The sequence below is a fragment of the Pseudophryne corroboree genome, chromosome 6 (genome assembly GCF_028390025.1).
Source record: "Pseudophryne corroboree isolate aPseCor3 chromosome 6, aPseCor3.hap2, whole genome shotgun sequence".
NCBI lineage: Eukaryota > Metazoa > Chordata > Amphibia > Anura > Myobatrachidae > Pseudophryne > Pseudophryne corroboree.
The window spans coordinates 468,700,722-468,718,614 of NC_086449.1; the positions used below are offsets into that span (position 1 = coordinate 468,700,722).

Genomic DNA, 17,893 nt, shown 5'->3' on the forward strand with positions numbered 1-17,893 from the left:
AGTTTAGTTTTTTGTCCTGTATTCATCACTAGCTGAAAGATGTGCTGGATATCGGATGAATAAATGGGGGCGCTTGCCTGAGCTCTCTGCTTTTAATCATTGCCATCATCAGCCAAGCATTTGCTAATAATGGATTGGTGATTGTGTCTGGGAGTCGGTGAAGAGTTCAACATCATTCTACAAATGTCCTATTAGCCTGCACATAATAAATATATTATGTAAAAACAGAGAATTGGTGAACTTGGAACAAAGCCGTAAAAAAAGACCAGATAACACTAAAATGTGCAATGTACTTTTGAGAGATTTATTTCTAAATCAGACAATGGGCTTACTAAATTTATACTAAATCACATTTTCTATTTTATGAACTATTAATCAAGTCCACATGAATGTTGATTTGAAGCCTCATCGTCAGAGTATTTTCAGTAAAAAACTAATAGGAATTCAGCACAATTTTGATTTATCTGATAAGCAGAAACATCTGTTGAGATCACTAGATTCAATTATTGCAATCTACTAGATCTGTGGTAGAAGTGGATCTGTAAAAGAGCATGCAGGTTTTTGTATTCATATCCCCAATTTCTAACATGATTTTCAAAATTATTGTTGCAAAGATTTCTGCTGTCTTCTGGTTGGAAAAAAAAATCAGTTAAATTGTTTATAATCTATTTAGTTAAAAGCTGATCTAGAACAAACACCACTAGTATTACAAAGAAGCTACAAAGTTAAAATGTATACAAAAGGAAGAACAAAAATAATAAAAACAAATGCACCATATTCAATTTTCTCTCTTCATGTTATAGACTGTTGATTGAAAATGCTTATCCTGAAACCTCCAAATTTCTAGGCAACTGGGAACGCGATTTGAAAGTCTCTTTCATCCATCAGGACCAGCTAAAGATTTTTGATAATTCCTTTGACAGGGCCGGCTCTATCATTAGGCAGCCTTAGGGAGTGGGATCTGGGGACACCCTTGAGTTTTAAAAATGAAGGCTGTCTCGAAGGCATCCTTGTTGAAATTAATACAGACAGTGGCTGTTGAACTTCTAAGATGCCACCTCCACACTGTCACCTAAGGGGCTCAAAAGTATGTTTTTATGTGTGGGTTGAGGGGAGGAGGGGGAGTAGATTGAAGTGTTGCCAAGGATGTCAAGAGACCTTGCACCAGCCTGCTTTGCCAGCTCTGTTAGATATTTGGTAATTAAGACTAAGTGATCTCCTGCTGGTATAGATGCCCACAAACATTAGCTAAAATATTTCCTGCTGCATCCAATAGTTGCTGGCACTGCAATTCTGCTGTCGGGGTACCCTCTTCTATTTAGTGGGACTTTCTATGTCTCTATCTGTATCAGGCTTCAGCTGTGTAGTTCCCTCGGATTCCTCTTTATGGCTTTTAAATTTGTACCCTGGGATGTCGGTGGCCCCACCTTATCTGAAGGAATGGTTTTGTAGAATAGATCTTTATATGGATATGGAAGACTTACATCTAGGAGTTGAGAAACAATATGAATTTAGCACCACATGGCTCCCTTGGCATGAGTTCTGATTATTAAAATGCTTTAACTTGAGAACTTGGCACTCTGGGTAGAATGCTCCTCTAGAACCATTCCAATTCCCTTCCTAGCCCTCCTCCTCCATTATGAAGTGTTTATTATATTTTCCCTTCTTTATTTTTAGTGTCTGTTGTTGTTGTTGTTGTTGTTGTTGTTATTGTATATTGGTTAAGATTCTATTAGTGATTTATTGTACTGACTTCTGTATTTGCTGCTGGATATTGTTAAGGTGCATACACACGGTGAGATTTTGGCTAGCTTTGATTCTGACTATGCGATATGGACTATGCGATTTTGTCTATCTGTACTTGCGATATTGGCTATGTGCAATTTTGACTAAGTGCCAATTTTGATTATACTTTAGTGCTAGATAGTCAAAATTGACTTGCCTGCACAGTCTATCTAGCCTTGAAATACCAACCCGCGGGATCTCGCATCGGGATCGCATCAGTATCGCAAGGTGTATACCAAAAAAGAATAGAGTAGTCCACAAGCGCTACTATAATAGGGGGGGTCTCTAGTTGAATATTGCCCAAATGTTTTCTCTATCTAGATATAGAATTCTTTTCCCTCAGTGCTGTAAAGTTCTTTTCCTTTTCCTTTACAGCACTGAGGGAAAAGAATTCTATATCTAGATAGAGAAAACATTTGGGCAATATTCAACTAGAGACCCCCCCTATTATAGTAGCGCTTGTGGACTACTCTATTCTTTTTTGGTATACACATGTTTATCAAAGAGTGGTGCTCTTTGAGAGTATAGTATAAAGTCGCGACTAAGGCGCAAGTTATTCTTCTCTGTTTTTTGCTATAATAAGTATCGCAAGGTGGTTAACACCTTGCGATTTGCACTAACTGTCCTTGCGATTTTTACTATGTAGTCAAAATTGCAAGGATAAATCTCACCATGTGTATGATCCTTAAGACTACAAATTGTTGATTTGTGGGTGGAGGGGGGTGTGTGTTTCTTGGTACTACAAAACAATAAACATATAATGCAAACAAAATGCACAGATTTATAACTGTATTTATAACTCAACTGTAGCAGCTGAGCTCTGTGCAGAGCTGATCTTAATGTCGCTCACTGTTTGGCCTGACTTTGCATAGAATGACTGTATATCTGCAACCTTGCTGTTACTGGCAGGGCCAAACTAACAATGTAGCAGATGGGACTACAGCCCCAGGCCTACACAACAAAATAAGACCATCATTATGAAGCAGGATGATGATCAGCCTCCCAGCTGGCCACATTGTTGGCCATAATTTGTAATATTAAAACTGTGGCCCAGATTTATCAAGCCTTAGAGAGTGATAAATAGAACGGTGATAAAGTGCCAGCCAATCAGCTCCTAACTGTCATTTTTTAAACACAGCCTGTAACGTGGCAGTTAGGGGTTGGTTGGTTGGTTGGTTGGTTGGTTGGTTGGTTGGTACTTTATCACCGTGCAATTTATCACTCTCCAAGGTTTGATAAATCTGGGCTTGTATTTCTATTTACCTCATAAAGTGATGCAATTTTCTACTTTTACATATTTGGCGAGACACTGGGGAAGATAGTGTAAGGGTGTACACGCCCACATGGTACTGGCCACACCCACACAGCACTGGTCACGCCTCCTACACTAGTCTAATTACACTCTTAATAATTTTCAGCCACAGGCCCATGTGACCATACTCTGGCCCTAGTATCTGCAGCCTCAGCTTCAAATGAAGAGGCAGACAGTGATGCTTCTGGGTCAGTGATGTAGGTCTGGTCATAGTTTTATTTTTTCTTAAATCACAGAAACTAATACCCAAAGTAAAAACCTGAAAATGACAGAGAAACTGTCATACCATTTATGTAATATACATGATTAAATGTACAGTACACGCAATCTGATATATGTAGGGAAAATGAAAAGACCCTGAAAGTATGGTGGAGTGAACACATTGTAAATACCACAAAAGGCGCTGAAAATCATCCTTTTCCCTCCATTTTAAATAGAAGCAGGAAAAATATGTAAGCGGTATTAAACGTTTTTGTGGGATTTCTGTGACAAAAAATAACTGTAGAACAAATGATAGAGAAAAAAGATTGGCTAAAAACGGAATGAGAATGATTTATGACCTGAATACACTTAAGCCTTTAGGTTTTAATCACAATTTCAAAATTAAATGATTTCTTTAATCATTACTGCTGGTTTATCCACCTCTGTTTTATACATACTTTTGTTTGTAATTGTCTATTATTTGTGAAGGACTTGAATTCTGGGATTTTCATTTTTTATAGGTATTGTATATTATTGTTACATTTTTATACTATAGTTGTGGGTGTACCTGGGAGGTCACTCGCCATTTACAGTTGGCCTCTAGGACTCTTGAATTTATTAGTATCTGGGAATAAATATACTTTAATCTGTACCTGGATTTTACTTAGGTGGGGCCTATATAATAATCCAGAAAACCTAATTTACATTGAATTGTTCAGTTCCTCTGTACACGTTTATATGGAGGATAAATGTATTATTTCAATAGTTTTTACTATAATGTCTAGTATGATACTACTATTATGACAACTGCCATATCTGAATGTGCAGCCCATTATATTTATATGTTGGGTATTAAAATGTCCATATATGCTGTCCGCAGGCATCCTTATGGTATGCTATATTCTAGTTAACATATCTGTCCTGGAGGTCACAATGACTGCTATGGTGATCTAATATTGGAGCAGGAGATTTAAAGATGGCAGCCAAGTTGTTGTTAAGACAATGGCCATGAGATGCAGCTGACTAGCTCATTTTATTGAGAATGGACAGGAATTAAAATAAGCCTGGCTGCCATGATGATCACATCATGTGTAATACCCCATAAAAGGGTCTCCCATGTAGTAGTTGGGTCAACCCTGTCCCCCCACTGTTAAATTACATGGCTATAGTTATGTGTCACAGCCACTGTAGTTGTTTTAAGGTCTCACTGCCCCAGTAGTAAAGTGCTGCCCCATAAAAAAGTTATGGCAGTGTATTAGTTGAACTTTAAATGACCCTGTCAGGCTAGATGAAAGGAAGTTTGGTGCCACCCATAGGAAAATTTTCCCCTTGGTCAGCCACAGCCTTACCTGGGAAAATCCCCCCCAGAGGACTGGAGGCTTAGGCTGCAGGGTAGAGGAGTGCAGGGGCTGGCTGTTACAAGGGGACCTCAGGCCAGTGAGAGACTGCAGACCCTGAAGCAGAGGTGGACCAATCAGCAGCAAGAGGGATAAAAAGAAGCAGCTGAGGGGAGACAGGAAACTCACACAGATGGGAAGTGTACCTGTGCAGGAGCAGCCATGTAGTTCAGAGAGACACACACAGATAGGAGCCTGCCTGTGAGGGGTGCAGTAATGTAGCCACCAGTAAGGCTGAGCGGGGTACGGCAAGGAGACCAGCAGCCAGGAGGACAAAGATGGCAGGAGAGGTCTGGGAGTCAGCAGCTTGGCACTGTCAGGGAACTGCTGCAGTGTGAGGATCCTGGCTGCATGGAGCCGTGCAAAGACCCAAGAGGACCCGTGCTGAGAGAACTCTTACTGGAAGTCCCAAAGGAGGCAGGCAATGCTTAGGACACCCCTTTACTGGCTGAAGAACCCCTTCAGCACTACTAATAAACAGGCAGTTCAGAGGACAACCTGTCAGCTTCTGAGAAGTTAAATAGAAAAAGGAAGAAGAAGAAGACTCTTTTATTGGGCGCACTCTTGAAGCTAGAATAGTGAAAAAATACAAATAAAATTTAACTTTTATTAATAATAATGTATATATATGCCATAGAAGAAATATATGCCAGGAAGTGGTATCAATATAACCACAAAGGGTTCACCAAAATGTGTTATAATATATAGCAGAGTCAGCGTGAAAACTGTCAATTCTTGTAATCAAATATTACATATGTTATAGTGTACCAATCTATCGGACGATAATATATCACACCAAGCTCTGAGCCCAGTCCGTCTCCTACTCAACTACACTTTTGTTGTTGAAATACACCAGATGTATCTCCTAATGGCTGGATGGCATATTAATAAATTCATTGGATTCCAAAGTCTAAAGCTTGTAAGCTTGCGAGCAGGGCCTTCCTACCTCTATGTCTGTCTGTTTTTGCCCAGTTTTGTTCTATAACTATTGATCTAATTGTAAAGCGCAACGGAATATGCTGCACTATATAAGAAACTGCTAATAAATAAATAAAGTGAAAAGATAGTAAGGAAGGAAGTGATAGAGGGTGGATCTGCTTTTAGTGTTAGGTACAGAGGGGGTAATTCAGACTTGATCGTAGATGTGCTAAATTTAGCACATTTACGATCACTTTCACTAGTGATGAGCGGGTTCAGTTTCAGAGAAACCGAACCCCCCCGAACTTTACCCTTTTTACACGGGTCCGAGCCATACTCGGATTCTCCCGTATGGCTCGGCTAACCCGAGCGCGCCCGAACGTCATCATCCTGCTGTCGGATTCTCGCGAGATTCGGATTCTATATAAGCAGCCGCGCGTCGCCGCCATTTTCACACGTGCATTGAGATTGATAGGGAGAGGACGTGGCTGGCGTCCTCTCCGTTTATATAGTTATAGTTAGTCTGATTGCTACTGCTTAGCTTATTGTGGGGAGGATTGGGGAGCAGCTGTTAGGAGGAGTACAGTGCAGAGTTTTGCTAGTTTTTTTTAATCCGTTCTCTGCCTGAAAAAAACGCTCCATACCATATCTGTGCTCAGCCTCAGTGTGCTGCATGATATATCTGACTGTGCTGAGTGCTCACACTGCTTAATTGTGGGGGAGACTGGGAAGCAGCTATAGCAGGAGTACAGTGCACAGTTTTGCTGACAGTGACCACCAGTATACGTTTGTCTGCCTGAAAAACACTCCTGTGGTGTCTTTTTTTCTTTATACTATAAGTATAAATGCAGTCTGCTGACAGTGTCCACCAGGTCCATTATACTGTATATAGCAGTACGGTAGGCCACTGCTGTACCTACCTCTGTGTCTTCAGTCACTCGTCGTCATACATAAAGTATACTATCCATCCATCTACATTGTATACCTGTGGTGTCTTTTTTTCTTAATACTATAAACGCAGTCTGCTGACAGTGTCCACCAGGTCCATTATACTGTATATAGCAGTACGGTAGGCCACTGCTGTACCTACCTCTGTGTCTTCAGTCACTCGTCGTCATACATAAAGTATACTATCCATCCATCTACATTGTATACCTGTGGTGTCTTTTTTTCTTTATACTATAAACGCAGTCTGCTGACAGTGTCCACCAGGTCCATTATACTGTATATAGCAGTACGGTAGGCCACTGCTGTACCTACCTCTGTGTCTTCAGTCACTCGTCGTCATACATAAAGTATACTATCCATCCATCTACATTGTATACCTGTGGTGTCTTTTTTTCTTTATACTATAAACGCAGTCTGCTGACAGTGTCCACCAGGTCCATTATACTGTATATAGCAGTACGGTAGGCCACTGCTGTACCTACCTCTGTGTCTTCAGTCACTCGTCGTCATACATAAAGTATACTATCCATCCATCTACATTGTATACCTGTGGTGTCTTTTTTTCTTTATACTATAAACGCAGTCTGCTGACAGTGTCCACCAGGTCCATTATACTGTATATAGCAGTACGGTAGGCCACTGCTGTACCTACCTCTGTGTCTTCAGTCACTCGTCGTCATACATAAAGTATACTATCCATCCATCTACATTGTATACTTGTGGTGCCTTTTAGTTGTGTGCATTAAAATATGGAGAACAAAAATGTGGAGGTTAAAAAAATAGGGAAAGATCAAGATCCACTTCCACCTCGTGCTGAAGCTGCTGCCACTAGTCATGGCCGAGACGATGAAATGCCATCAACGTCGTCTGCCAAGGCCGATGCCCAATGTCATAGTACAGAGCATGTAAAATCCAAAACACAAAAGATCAGTAAAAAAATGACCCAAAAATCAAAATTAAAAGCGTCTGAGGAGAAGCGTAAACTTGCCAATATGCCATTTACGACACGGAGTGGCAAGGAACGGCTGAGGCCCTGGCCTATGTTCATGGCTAGTGGTTCAGCTTCACATGAGGATGGAAGCACTCATCCTCTCGCTAGAAAAAAGAAGAGACTTAAGCTGGCAAAAGCACAGCAAAGAACTGTGCGTTCTTCGAAATCACAAATCCCCAAGGAGAGTCCAATTGTGTCGGTTGCGATGCCTGACCTTCCCAACACTGGACGGGAAGAGCTTGCACCTTCCATCATTTGCACGCCCCCTGCAAGTGCTGGAAGGAGCACCCGCAGTCCAGTTCCTGATAGTCAAATTGAAGATGTCACTGTTGAAGTACACCAGGATGAGGATATGGGTGTTGCTGGCGCTGGGGAGGAAATTGACAAGGAGGATTCTGATGGTGAGGTGGTTTGTTTAAGTCAGGCACCCGGGGAGACACCTGTTGTCCGTGGGACGAATATGGCCATTGACATGCCTGGTCAAAATACAAAAAAAATCAGCTCTTCGGTGTGGAATTATTTCAACAGAAATGCGGACAACAGGTGTCAAGCCATGTGTTGCCTTTGTCAAGCTGTAATAAGTAGGGGTAAGGACGTTAACCACCTAGGAACATCCTCCCTTATACGTCACCTGCAGCGCATTCATCATAAGTCAGTGACAAGTTCAAAAACTTTGGGTGACAGCGGAAGCAGTCCACTGACCACTAAATCCCTTCCTCTTGTAACCAAGCTCCTGCAAACCACACCACCAACTCCCTCAGTGTCAATTTCCTCCTTACCCAGGAAAGCCAATAGTCCTGCAGGCCATGTCACTGGCAAGTCTGACGAGTCCTCTCCTGCCTGGGATTCCTCCGATGCATCCTTGAGTGTAACGCCTACTGCTGCTGGCGCTGCTGTTGTTGCTGCTGGGAGTCGATCGTCATCCCTGAGGGGAAGTCGGAAGACCACTTGTACTACTTCCAGTAAGCAATTGACTGTCCAACAGTCCTTTGCGAGGAAGATGAAATATCACAGCAGTCATCCTGCTGCAAAGCGGATAACTGAGGCCTTGGCAGCCTGGGCGGTGAGAAACGTGGTTCCGGTATCCATCGTTAATTCAGAGCCAACTAGAGACTTGATTGAGCTACTGTGTCCCCGGTACCAAATACCATCTAGGTTCCATTTCTCTAGGCAGGCGATACCGAAAATGTACACAGACCCCAGAAAAAGAGTCACCAGTGTCTTAAAAAATGCAGTTGTACCCAATGTCCACTTAACCACGGACATGTGGACAAGTGGAGCAGGGCAGACTCAGGACTACATGACTGTGACAGCCCACTGGGTAGATGTATTGCCTCCCGCTGCAAGAACAGCAGCGGCGGCACCAGTAGCAGCATCTCGCAAACGCCAACTCGTTCCTAGGCAGGCTACGCTTTGTATCACCGCTTTCCAGAATACGCACACAGCTGAAAACCTCCCACGGCAACTGAGGAAGATCATCGCAGAATGGCTTACCCCAATTGGACTCTCCTGGGGATTTGTGGCATCGGACAACGCCAGCAATATTGTGCGTGCATTACATCTGGGCAAATGTTTTGCACATACCTTGAATTTGGTGGTGCAGAATTATTTAAAAAACGACAGGGGCGTGCAAGAGATGCTGTCAGTGGCCAGAAGAATTGCGGGCCACTTTCGGCGTACAGGCACCGCGTACAGAAGACTGGAGCACCACCAAAAACACCTGAACCTGCCCTGCCATCATCTGAAGCAAGAGGTGGTAACAAGGTGGAATTCAACCCTCTATATGCTTCAGAGGATGGAGGAGCAGCAAAAGGCCATTCAAGCCTATACATCTGGCCACGATATAGGCAAAGGAGGTGGAATGCACCTGACTCAAGCGCAGTGGAGAATGATTTCAACGTTGTGCAAGGTTCTGCAACCTTTTGAACTTGCCACACGTGAAGTCAGTTCAGACACTGCCAGCCTGAGTCAGGTCATTCCCCTCATCAGGCTTTTGCAGAAGAAGCTGGAGACATTGAAGGAGGAGCTAAAACAGAGCGATTCCGCTAGGCATGTGGGACTTGTGGATGGAGCCCTTCATTCGCTTAACCAGGATTCACGGGTGGTCGATCTGTTGAAATCAGAGCACTACATTTTGGCCACCGTGCTCGATCCTAGATTTAAAACCTACGTTGTATCTCTCTTTCCGGCAGACACAAGTCTGCAGAGGTTCAAAGACCTGCTGGTGAGAAAATTGTCAAGTCAAGCGGAACGTGACCCGTCAACAGCTCCTCCTTCACATTCTCCCGCAACTGGGGGTGCGAGGAAAAGGCTACGAATTCCGAGCCCACCCGCTGGCGGTGATGCAGGGCAGTCTGGAGCGAGTGCTGACATCTGGTCCGGACTGAAGGACCTGCCAACGATTACTGACATGTCGTCTACTGTCACTGCATATGATTCTCTCACCATTGAAAGAATGGTGGAGGATTATATGAGTGACCGCATCCAAGTAGGCACGTCAGACAGTCCGTACGTATACTGGCAGAAAAAAAAGGCAATTTGGAGGCCCTTGCACAAACTGGCTTTATTCTACCTAAGTTGTCCTCCCTCCAGTGTGTACTCCGAAAGAGTGTTTAGTGCCGCCGCTCACCTTGTCAGCAATCGGCGTACGAGGTTACTTCCAGAAAATGTGGAGAAGATGATGTTCATTAAAATGAATTATAATCAATTCCTCCGTGGAGACATTCACCAGCAGCAATTGCCTCCAGAAAGTACACGGGGACCTGAGATGGTGGATTCCAGTGGGGACGAATTAATAATCTGTGAGGAGGGGGATGTACACAATGAAAGGGGTGATGAATCGGACGATGATGATGAGGTGGACATCTTGCCTCTGTAGAGCCAGTTTGTGCAAGGAGAGATTGATTGCTTCTTTTTTGGTGGGGGCCCAAACCAACCAGTCATTTCAGTCACAGTCGTGTGGCAGACCCTGTCGCTGAAATGATGGGTTCGTTAAAGTGTGCATGTCCTGTTTATACAACATAAGGGTGGGTGGGAGGGCCCAAGGACAATTCCATCTTGCACCTCTTTTTTCTTTCATTTTTCTTTGCGTCATGTGCTGTTTGGGGAGTATTTTTTTGAAGGGCCATCCTGCGTGACACTGCAGTGCCACTCCTAGATGGGCCAGGTGTTTGTGTCGGCCACTTGGGTCGCTTATCTTAGTCACACAGCTACCTCATTGCGCCTCTTTTTTTCTTTGCGTCATGTGCTGTTTGGGGAGTATTTTTTTGAAGGGCCATCCTGCGTGACACTGCAGTGACACTTCTAGATGGGCCAGGTGTTTGTGTCGGCCACTTGGGTCGCTTATCTTAGTCACACAGCTACATCATTCCGCCTCTTTTTTTCTTTGCGTCATGTGCTGTTTGGGGAGTATTTTTTTGAAGGGCCATCCTGCGTGACACTGCAGTGCCACTCCTAGATGGGCCAGGTGTTTGTGTCGGCCACTTGGGTCGCTTAGCTTAGTCACACAGCTACCTCGGTGCAAATTTTAGGACTAAAAATAATATTGTGAGGTGTGAGGTGTTCAGAATAGACTGAAAATGAGTGGAAATTATGGTTATTGAGGTTAATAATACTATGGGATCAAAATGACCCCCAAATTCTATGATTTAAGCTGTTTTTTAGGGTTTTTTGAAAAAAAACACCCGAATACAAAACACACCCGAATCAGCCAAAAAAATTTCGGTGAGGTTTTGCCAAAACGTGTTCGAACTAGTGATGAGCGGATTCGGTTTTACTCGGTTTTACTCGGTTTTACTCGGTTCTCAAAACAGCATCTTATTGGCTCACGGATGTCACGTGTTTTGGATAGCCAATAAGATGCCGTTTTGAGAACCGAGTAAAACCGAGTAAAACCGAACCTCGCTCATCACTAGTTCGAACCCAAAACACGGCCGCGGAACCGAACCCAAAACCAAAACCCGAAAAATTTCCGGTGCACATCACTAACTTTCACAGACATGGGGGGGGGGGACGCCCAGCACAGGGATAGTCCACCCCGCATGTCTGGCTCTGCCCCCCCCCTCCGCACAGGTACAATAACATTGCACGTCGGTGATGCTTTTGTACCTGAAGAGTAGCTCCCTACCAGCGCAGCTACTGCTCTCCGGGTCGCAGCGGCTGCATGTGATGTGATGCAGCCGCCGCGGTCCGCAATCCGCATGGTCCAGGCATGCCTGCATTGCCCTGACTGCACCCCCAAAACGGTGGTCCAATGCCGCCGGCCCGCCCCCTCCCGCCTAGCAAACACCTCTGCCTGTCAATAAGATAGAGGCAATCGCTGTGCTGAGATGCCGATCACATCTCTGGCATGCGCAGGCGCACTGCGGCGCCTGCGCATGCCCAGTTCAGACCGGATCGCCATTGTGCAAAAATGCACAGCAGCAATCAGGTCGGAATTAGCCCCAGAGTCCGATGAAGCCCTGATTTCTACAACACTTGGTATTCCCAGGGGGTCTCCCATCCAGGTACTAACCAAGCCCAACACTGCTTAGCTTCCAAGATCGGACGGTATTGGGCATTGACAGTGTGATATGGTAGTAGTATACCTTCAGGAATCACTAATGAGAGTCCACCTAGCACTCTAAAAAGTGCTTGAAATGGTAGGATGGTTTGAGATATAGCTGAATAAATAGTCAGAAAGAAGCATTAAAACGGATCTGCTGCCATTGTTAGATAAGGGTCTAATATATATGAAACCGCATTATATAGCCCTTAAATCAGTGATGAGAGTCAGTTGGGATAAAGAAAGTATTAGCTTGATAGATTAGAAGGGAATCCAAAAAGCATTTTTAAATATTGCTCAGTGTAGCCAATTGATTTATTTTGTGGAAATGCACCAAATACTGAGTTTATCCAAATAATTGTTGTATGGAAAATACACCAAATACCAAATGTGGCCAAAAGGATACATATCATTTTTAACAGTTAATCAAGGACAATAAGAAGAAAGATCTTAATTAACTGAAGTATAATATAACAACCCTTGTTCTTATCTATATTATTTTTGTTATTGTGTATGTCCAAGTAATTGTTATGTATAAGATACATCTGAAACTAAATGTGTCCAAAGGGTTACATGTGAAACTATATTTTTCAATACAGAACAATAGGATAAAAGGTCTTGGATAACTGTGGAGTAACATAGCAGTTCCTGTTCTCCTCACTATTCATTAACCATATCTACAGTTTCTCAGTAAATTATAACCCATCTGGGGTTTATATCACTGCTGTCACCAATACAGTATGTAAAGCATACCCAGCTGCACTATTGAATGGAGTCAAATCCCCAATCCTTAAGATGCGTTTCGCACACTGCATGGGCTTGTTCACTTCCGGATGAGAGAAGTCTCTGAGCTGTAAAGGGACCTTGCAGTGACCTGGACTCCTGGAGAAAAGCTGCAGGGGGTGAGGCACCTGGTTAAGTTTTCCCTAATGTTGCAATTAGGTGATTTAATGCCTGGGGCTGGTTGGGCAAGCATGGCCACTATAGCGGATGAATAGTATTCTGGTCTAGAGGGTCACTTGCCCCTTTGCCACTTTCATTGTGTAAATTAATACCTGGAAGTAGAGGGATTGGATGCTTGATTGGGAACAAGGTGTCAAATAGAAGGGGCTGTTGTGGAACATGTTCTAGTGTAGGTTCCCAGAGGCTTGTCTGATGTCCCCTATGGCTAATCCAGTGTACAGTTCATTTGAAGACTGAAAAGTGCATTTTTAACATACAGTATTAATATTTGCACATGCTACTACTCGACTAATGGATTAGTTAAAGGCTGAAAATTGTTCATGTCACCTCGTTAAAACTTTCTTATGCTTAAAAACTGCTAACAGTTCATTGAAGTCTAAAGTTTGTAATGTTTACCTGTTGCTACCTGTTTATTCATAAGTCTGCTAGCCATTTATTTAAGATTGAATAATTGCCTGCATATATCTCAAATGTTGCTTGTGTTATGCAACTGTGATACTTACCTGCCAACTTATTATAATGAATGCTATTGAAGTGTATTTTATGTGTCAAGTGCTATTGAGTTTATGCTAGCATAAGACTTACCTGTTAGCTTAAAGGTAATGTTTAAAAATGTGACTGGCATGCCTAACACTAAACTACTAAACTTGCAAAGGACTTTGGGGGTCATTCTGACCCGATCGCACGCTGCAGTTTATTGCAGCAGTACGATCGGGTCAGAACTGCGCATGCGCCAGCGCATGCCAGACGGCCCAAGGCCGTCGGGTTGCTACGATCACCTCTGCCTGATTGACAGGCAGAGGCAGTCACTGGGCGGGCGGAACTGCGGTGTTTGGCCGCCATTTCGGTGGAGCGGTCCGGCCAATGCAGGCGTGGCCGGACCGAACGGGGGGCGGGCCGCAGCGGCTGCATGACGTCACATTGTCCGGACTGTGTCCCACCAACCGCATTCTGATGCCGTTGGCATGCCCCCTCCCGCCCCATGACCGCCTCTGCCTGTCAATCAGGCAGAGGCGATCGCAGCCCTGAGATGCTTTTAGCACCCCCCAGAGGGCTTCAGACTGCGATCGCGAATTAGGCCCTTTGTGCAAATGCTTCTGTCTTCTAATTGCCGTACTGATCAAGGCCTACTTTTCTGAGTTTAAGAAATGTAACTGTTACGGTGTGCTATTGTCAAAACAAATCTCTTTTTGGAGGTGAAATTCCTACCTTATCTTGTTATGTGTTAGACTAAAGTGGAGTTGGATCCTTTATTCTGTGTGGTCATTATGTCTGAGGGGAAAAATCAGGCCTGCTTCTCTGATATTACCCGAACCTGGTCCATTTTAATACCCCATACTCACTTCTATGTTCTGGCACCATCTTTGGGGTGTTAATCGCCATGGATGCACCGCCAGTCAGCTACATCCCGTTTATTGTTAATGGGAGGAAGTAATCAGTTGGCAGGAGAGGCGGTATAAATTTGTGGAGCGAAGAGGGCGGGTGGGAATGTAAAGGGAGATAAGGTTAGATATGTAAATGGCAGAGGAATGGGTGAGGGCTTTGTAAGTGAGTGTGAGAAGTTTGATTGGATTTGGAAGGGGAAGGAGAGCCAGTGTAGGGCTTGTAAGAGAGAGAAAGTGGACATAGTACGCTTGGAGAGAAAGATTAGCCAGGCAGCAGCATTGAAGTTAGATTGGAGAGTGACATTTGTCCGAGAGGCCAGATAGGAAGTCACTAAAGTAGTCCAGTCTCCAAAGTGAGAGAGGGTCTGATCCTGGAAATATTTTTGAGATGAAAACAGCAGGACTGCGAGAGGAGCTGAATGTGTGGTTTGAAGGAGGGAGGAATCAAGGATAACTCCAAGACAGCGTAATTGAGGGCTAGAGGAGATAGTTGTGCCATCAACAAATAATGAAATTGTGGAAAGGGGTGGTAAAGTGGGAGGGTCGGAAGAAGATCCCCTCAGTCTTAGACATGTTAAGTTTAAGAGCGCGCTGAGAAACCCAAGAAGAGATAGCAGAGGCAAAGAGAGAGATGGACAAACAAGTGAGGAGAGAGGGGAAGAGGTCAGGGGAGGAAAGGTAGATTTGAGAGCGATAAAATGAGAGGTCCATGAACAGAACCTTACAGGACACCTACTGTTAGAGGAAGTGTGGGAGAGGTGGAGTCATGAGAGGAGACTGAGAAGAAGCGGTCAGAGGTAGGATGACAGCCAGGACAGGCAGTATCATGCAGACAAATGGAGTGAAGGATTTGCAGGAGGAGGTTGGTCCACAGTGTCAAAAGCAGCAGAGAGGTTAATCAGAATAATCAGAGAGTAGTGTCCGTTGTATTTGGCACCATGGAGGTCATTGCAGACGTTTGTGAGGGCAGTTTCAGTGCAGTGAAGAGGACAGTAGCCAGACTGAAATGGGTCAAGCAGGGAGTGGGAGGAAATAAAGGCAGTAAGGCGGTTGGAGACAATACACTGAAGGAGTTTGGAGGCAAAAGGCTGGACAGAGATGGGTCAGTAGTTGGAGGGAGTGTTAAAAATGGGTGTACTACGATATCCCAACTGTCGGGATCCCGGCACCGGGATCCCAACCGCTGGAATGCCGGCAGTGGGGTGAGTGCAAAAGAGCAGACATTCCTAGTAAAGTACGGAGTAGACACATCAATGAGCTTCATTTTGAGGATCAGTGCAGAAATTAGATTTCAATTTGTGAAGGAAGTTTATTGCAATGAGATAGATAACTCCAAGGGTGAGTTTATATGAGTGTTTTTTTCGAGTAATGGCCAATTTGCGCCATAATCCACCTTTATTTCTACAATTCAGCTCAGAAATGGTAGAGATTGAATTTCATCCTGTACAGTACTCTTAACAAAACAAAATAGTTTCCATGCACAGTTAATGGTGCGATACACAGACTGGTCTTGTTTCCACTAGCACAAGAAAACCAGGATTGTCAGTTCCCCTTGCTATACTTATTGATCTGTATCACTGCTTTATATTGAAGCACAAAACAGTATGATCCTTTCCCAGTGTATACCAGCCTCACATGCAACAGAGCTGGAAAACATCCAGATACCCTTGGGATGGAGTAATTAACAAAATAGGGACTGCTAATTTAGAAGTTGGCCATCCACTATCTGTGTGTCATATTAGACAGGGGTCTCTTTCTTGAATGACATAGGGCCTGATTCAGAGATGGAGTCAGTAGCTACAGCTGCTACGTCTTTGAACGTAAAGGCTGTACTAAAATATGCTAATGAAGCAGGAGGCATAGTGCGTAAATAGACACCTCCTGACGGCTTCCCTAATCCGCTGTGGTGCCCGAGTATGCAGCATCGGTCATCGATATGGACATCGGTCATCTGAGTAAGTAGTCTGAATGAGAATAAAACCCTAACATAGTCCTGGAAAAACATAAGTGCATTCCTATTCTAAGAAGACATAAAGCTTATTAAGCACTGGAAGACCATTGAGCCCCACTGGTACAAACATAAAGGTATTTTGTGGTGTGCCTTGGTAAGCTTCATAAATGACCTTCACTAAAATGTATTATCAGTAATCACAGCCATAACTATATGTGTACAAATGGTGCAGAGGTGGACAGTGCTCTGTTGGTGGACACGTCACTACCCCACAGCTCTTCCTTCTGGCTAGTAGGGTGCAGCCAGTATTTCTCCGGGCATGCACTCTGCCATCTGTACTGGTTCAGTATTATATCTTGGTGGCAGTATGCCGGAAGCAGGGAGGGCAGAAACAGTCCCGTTGTGGGCTCACTGCGCTCACCACGCTGTTAAACAGCTTGAAAACGTGTTCAATAACACAGGTTTGTCCCAGGTTATTGGTGTGAAAGGCATATTATTAGCTGATTAGTTGGTACTTTATCTCTCTCCACTTTATATCTCTCTAAGTGTTGATAAATCTTTGATAAAGCTTTTTCTGGAAGCAGATAACTGCTTCCATAAATGTACTCATAGAAAAACCTGAATTTTATAACGATAATGATACAATATATGATACATTACCATCTCAAACTTTCCCAGTTTTGTCAGTTCTTGAAAAAAAATCTGTAATTTATCCATTTCCTCCCAAGTCATATGTAGAAGAGGGTCCAACCAGCAAATGTTTGCCTAAAAACAAAATAACAGCAATAACATTTTCAATGTATGTTTCACCTACATAACAGTAGCGCTAGTATAAAGAGAGGACATAAAGGAAATGATGCCATAGCACTTAGAGGAAATGGGGGTTCCATGCGCTTCTCATTTGGCCCATTTTACATTTATCACATTCTCCGTTGTTTATTTTGGAAGGTTGGGTTAAAAAGTACATGCTAGACATTTGATTGTTGGGACTCAATGTTGTAGATCAACCTAATATTTGGCACTTCATTTACATCAGTTTATCTTTAATATAAGAGGAACAATCCTTATTTTTCTCTACTCAATATTTACTAAAAGCATACCTCACATTTGCAGATTTCAGTTTAACCCCAAAAGAGAGGTGAAGTGCCCCCTTTTCATTTTGTATAAAGCAAGGAACTTATTTTGCCACAAAACAGGAACAAGAGAGGATTTGCAGATCAAAGACTAATTATTTATCTTAAATGTTGTATTTTATATAATGTATTCCTATTATTCCTATAATTTTCAGATGGTAGGAAATTGAATGAAAAATCTATTATTAAAAGCACAAATTCTGTATAAAGCTAAAAGTACACCTATTGGGCATTGAATTGTTAAGGTTGATTTAATGATGACATAAGTTAATATTTCATAACAAATTACATAATTAAGATATCACTGATGATGATAATACATCAAATATTTTTACCATGTTTACATTATATTATGTAGATAAAAGT

At 43.2% G+C, this 17,893-nt stretch overlaps 1 protein-coding gene and 1 pseudogene across 2 annotated transcripts in view; both read right to left on the reverse strand.

Annotated features, from left to right (window-relative positions):
* The window catches only part of CPED1 (cadherin like and PC-esterase domain containing 1), a 590,522-nt gene that overhangs the window by 346,544 nt on the left and 226,085 nt on the right, over nt 1-17,893 (reverse strand). For both annotated transcript variants that reach the window (XM_063927207.1, XM_063927206.1), the window contains exon 10: nt 17,055-17,159. In XM_063927207.1, the coding sequence (XP_063783277.1) occupies nt 17,055-17,159 (105 nt within the window). The remainder of the gene's footprint in view (nt 1-17,054; nt 17,160-17,893) is intronic.
* On the reverse strand, nt 12,017-12,135 carry LOC134936941 (5S ribosomal RNA; annotated as a pseudogene).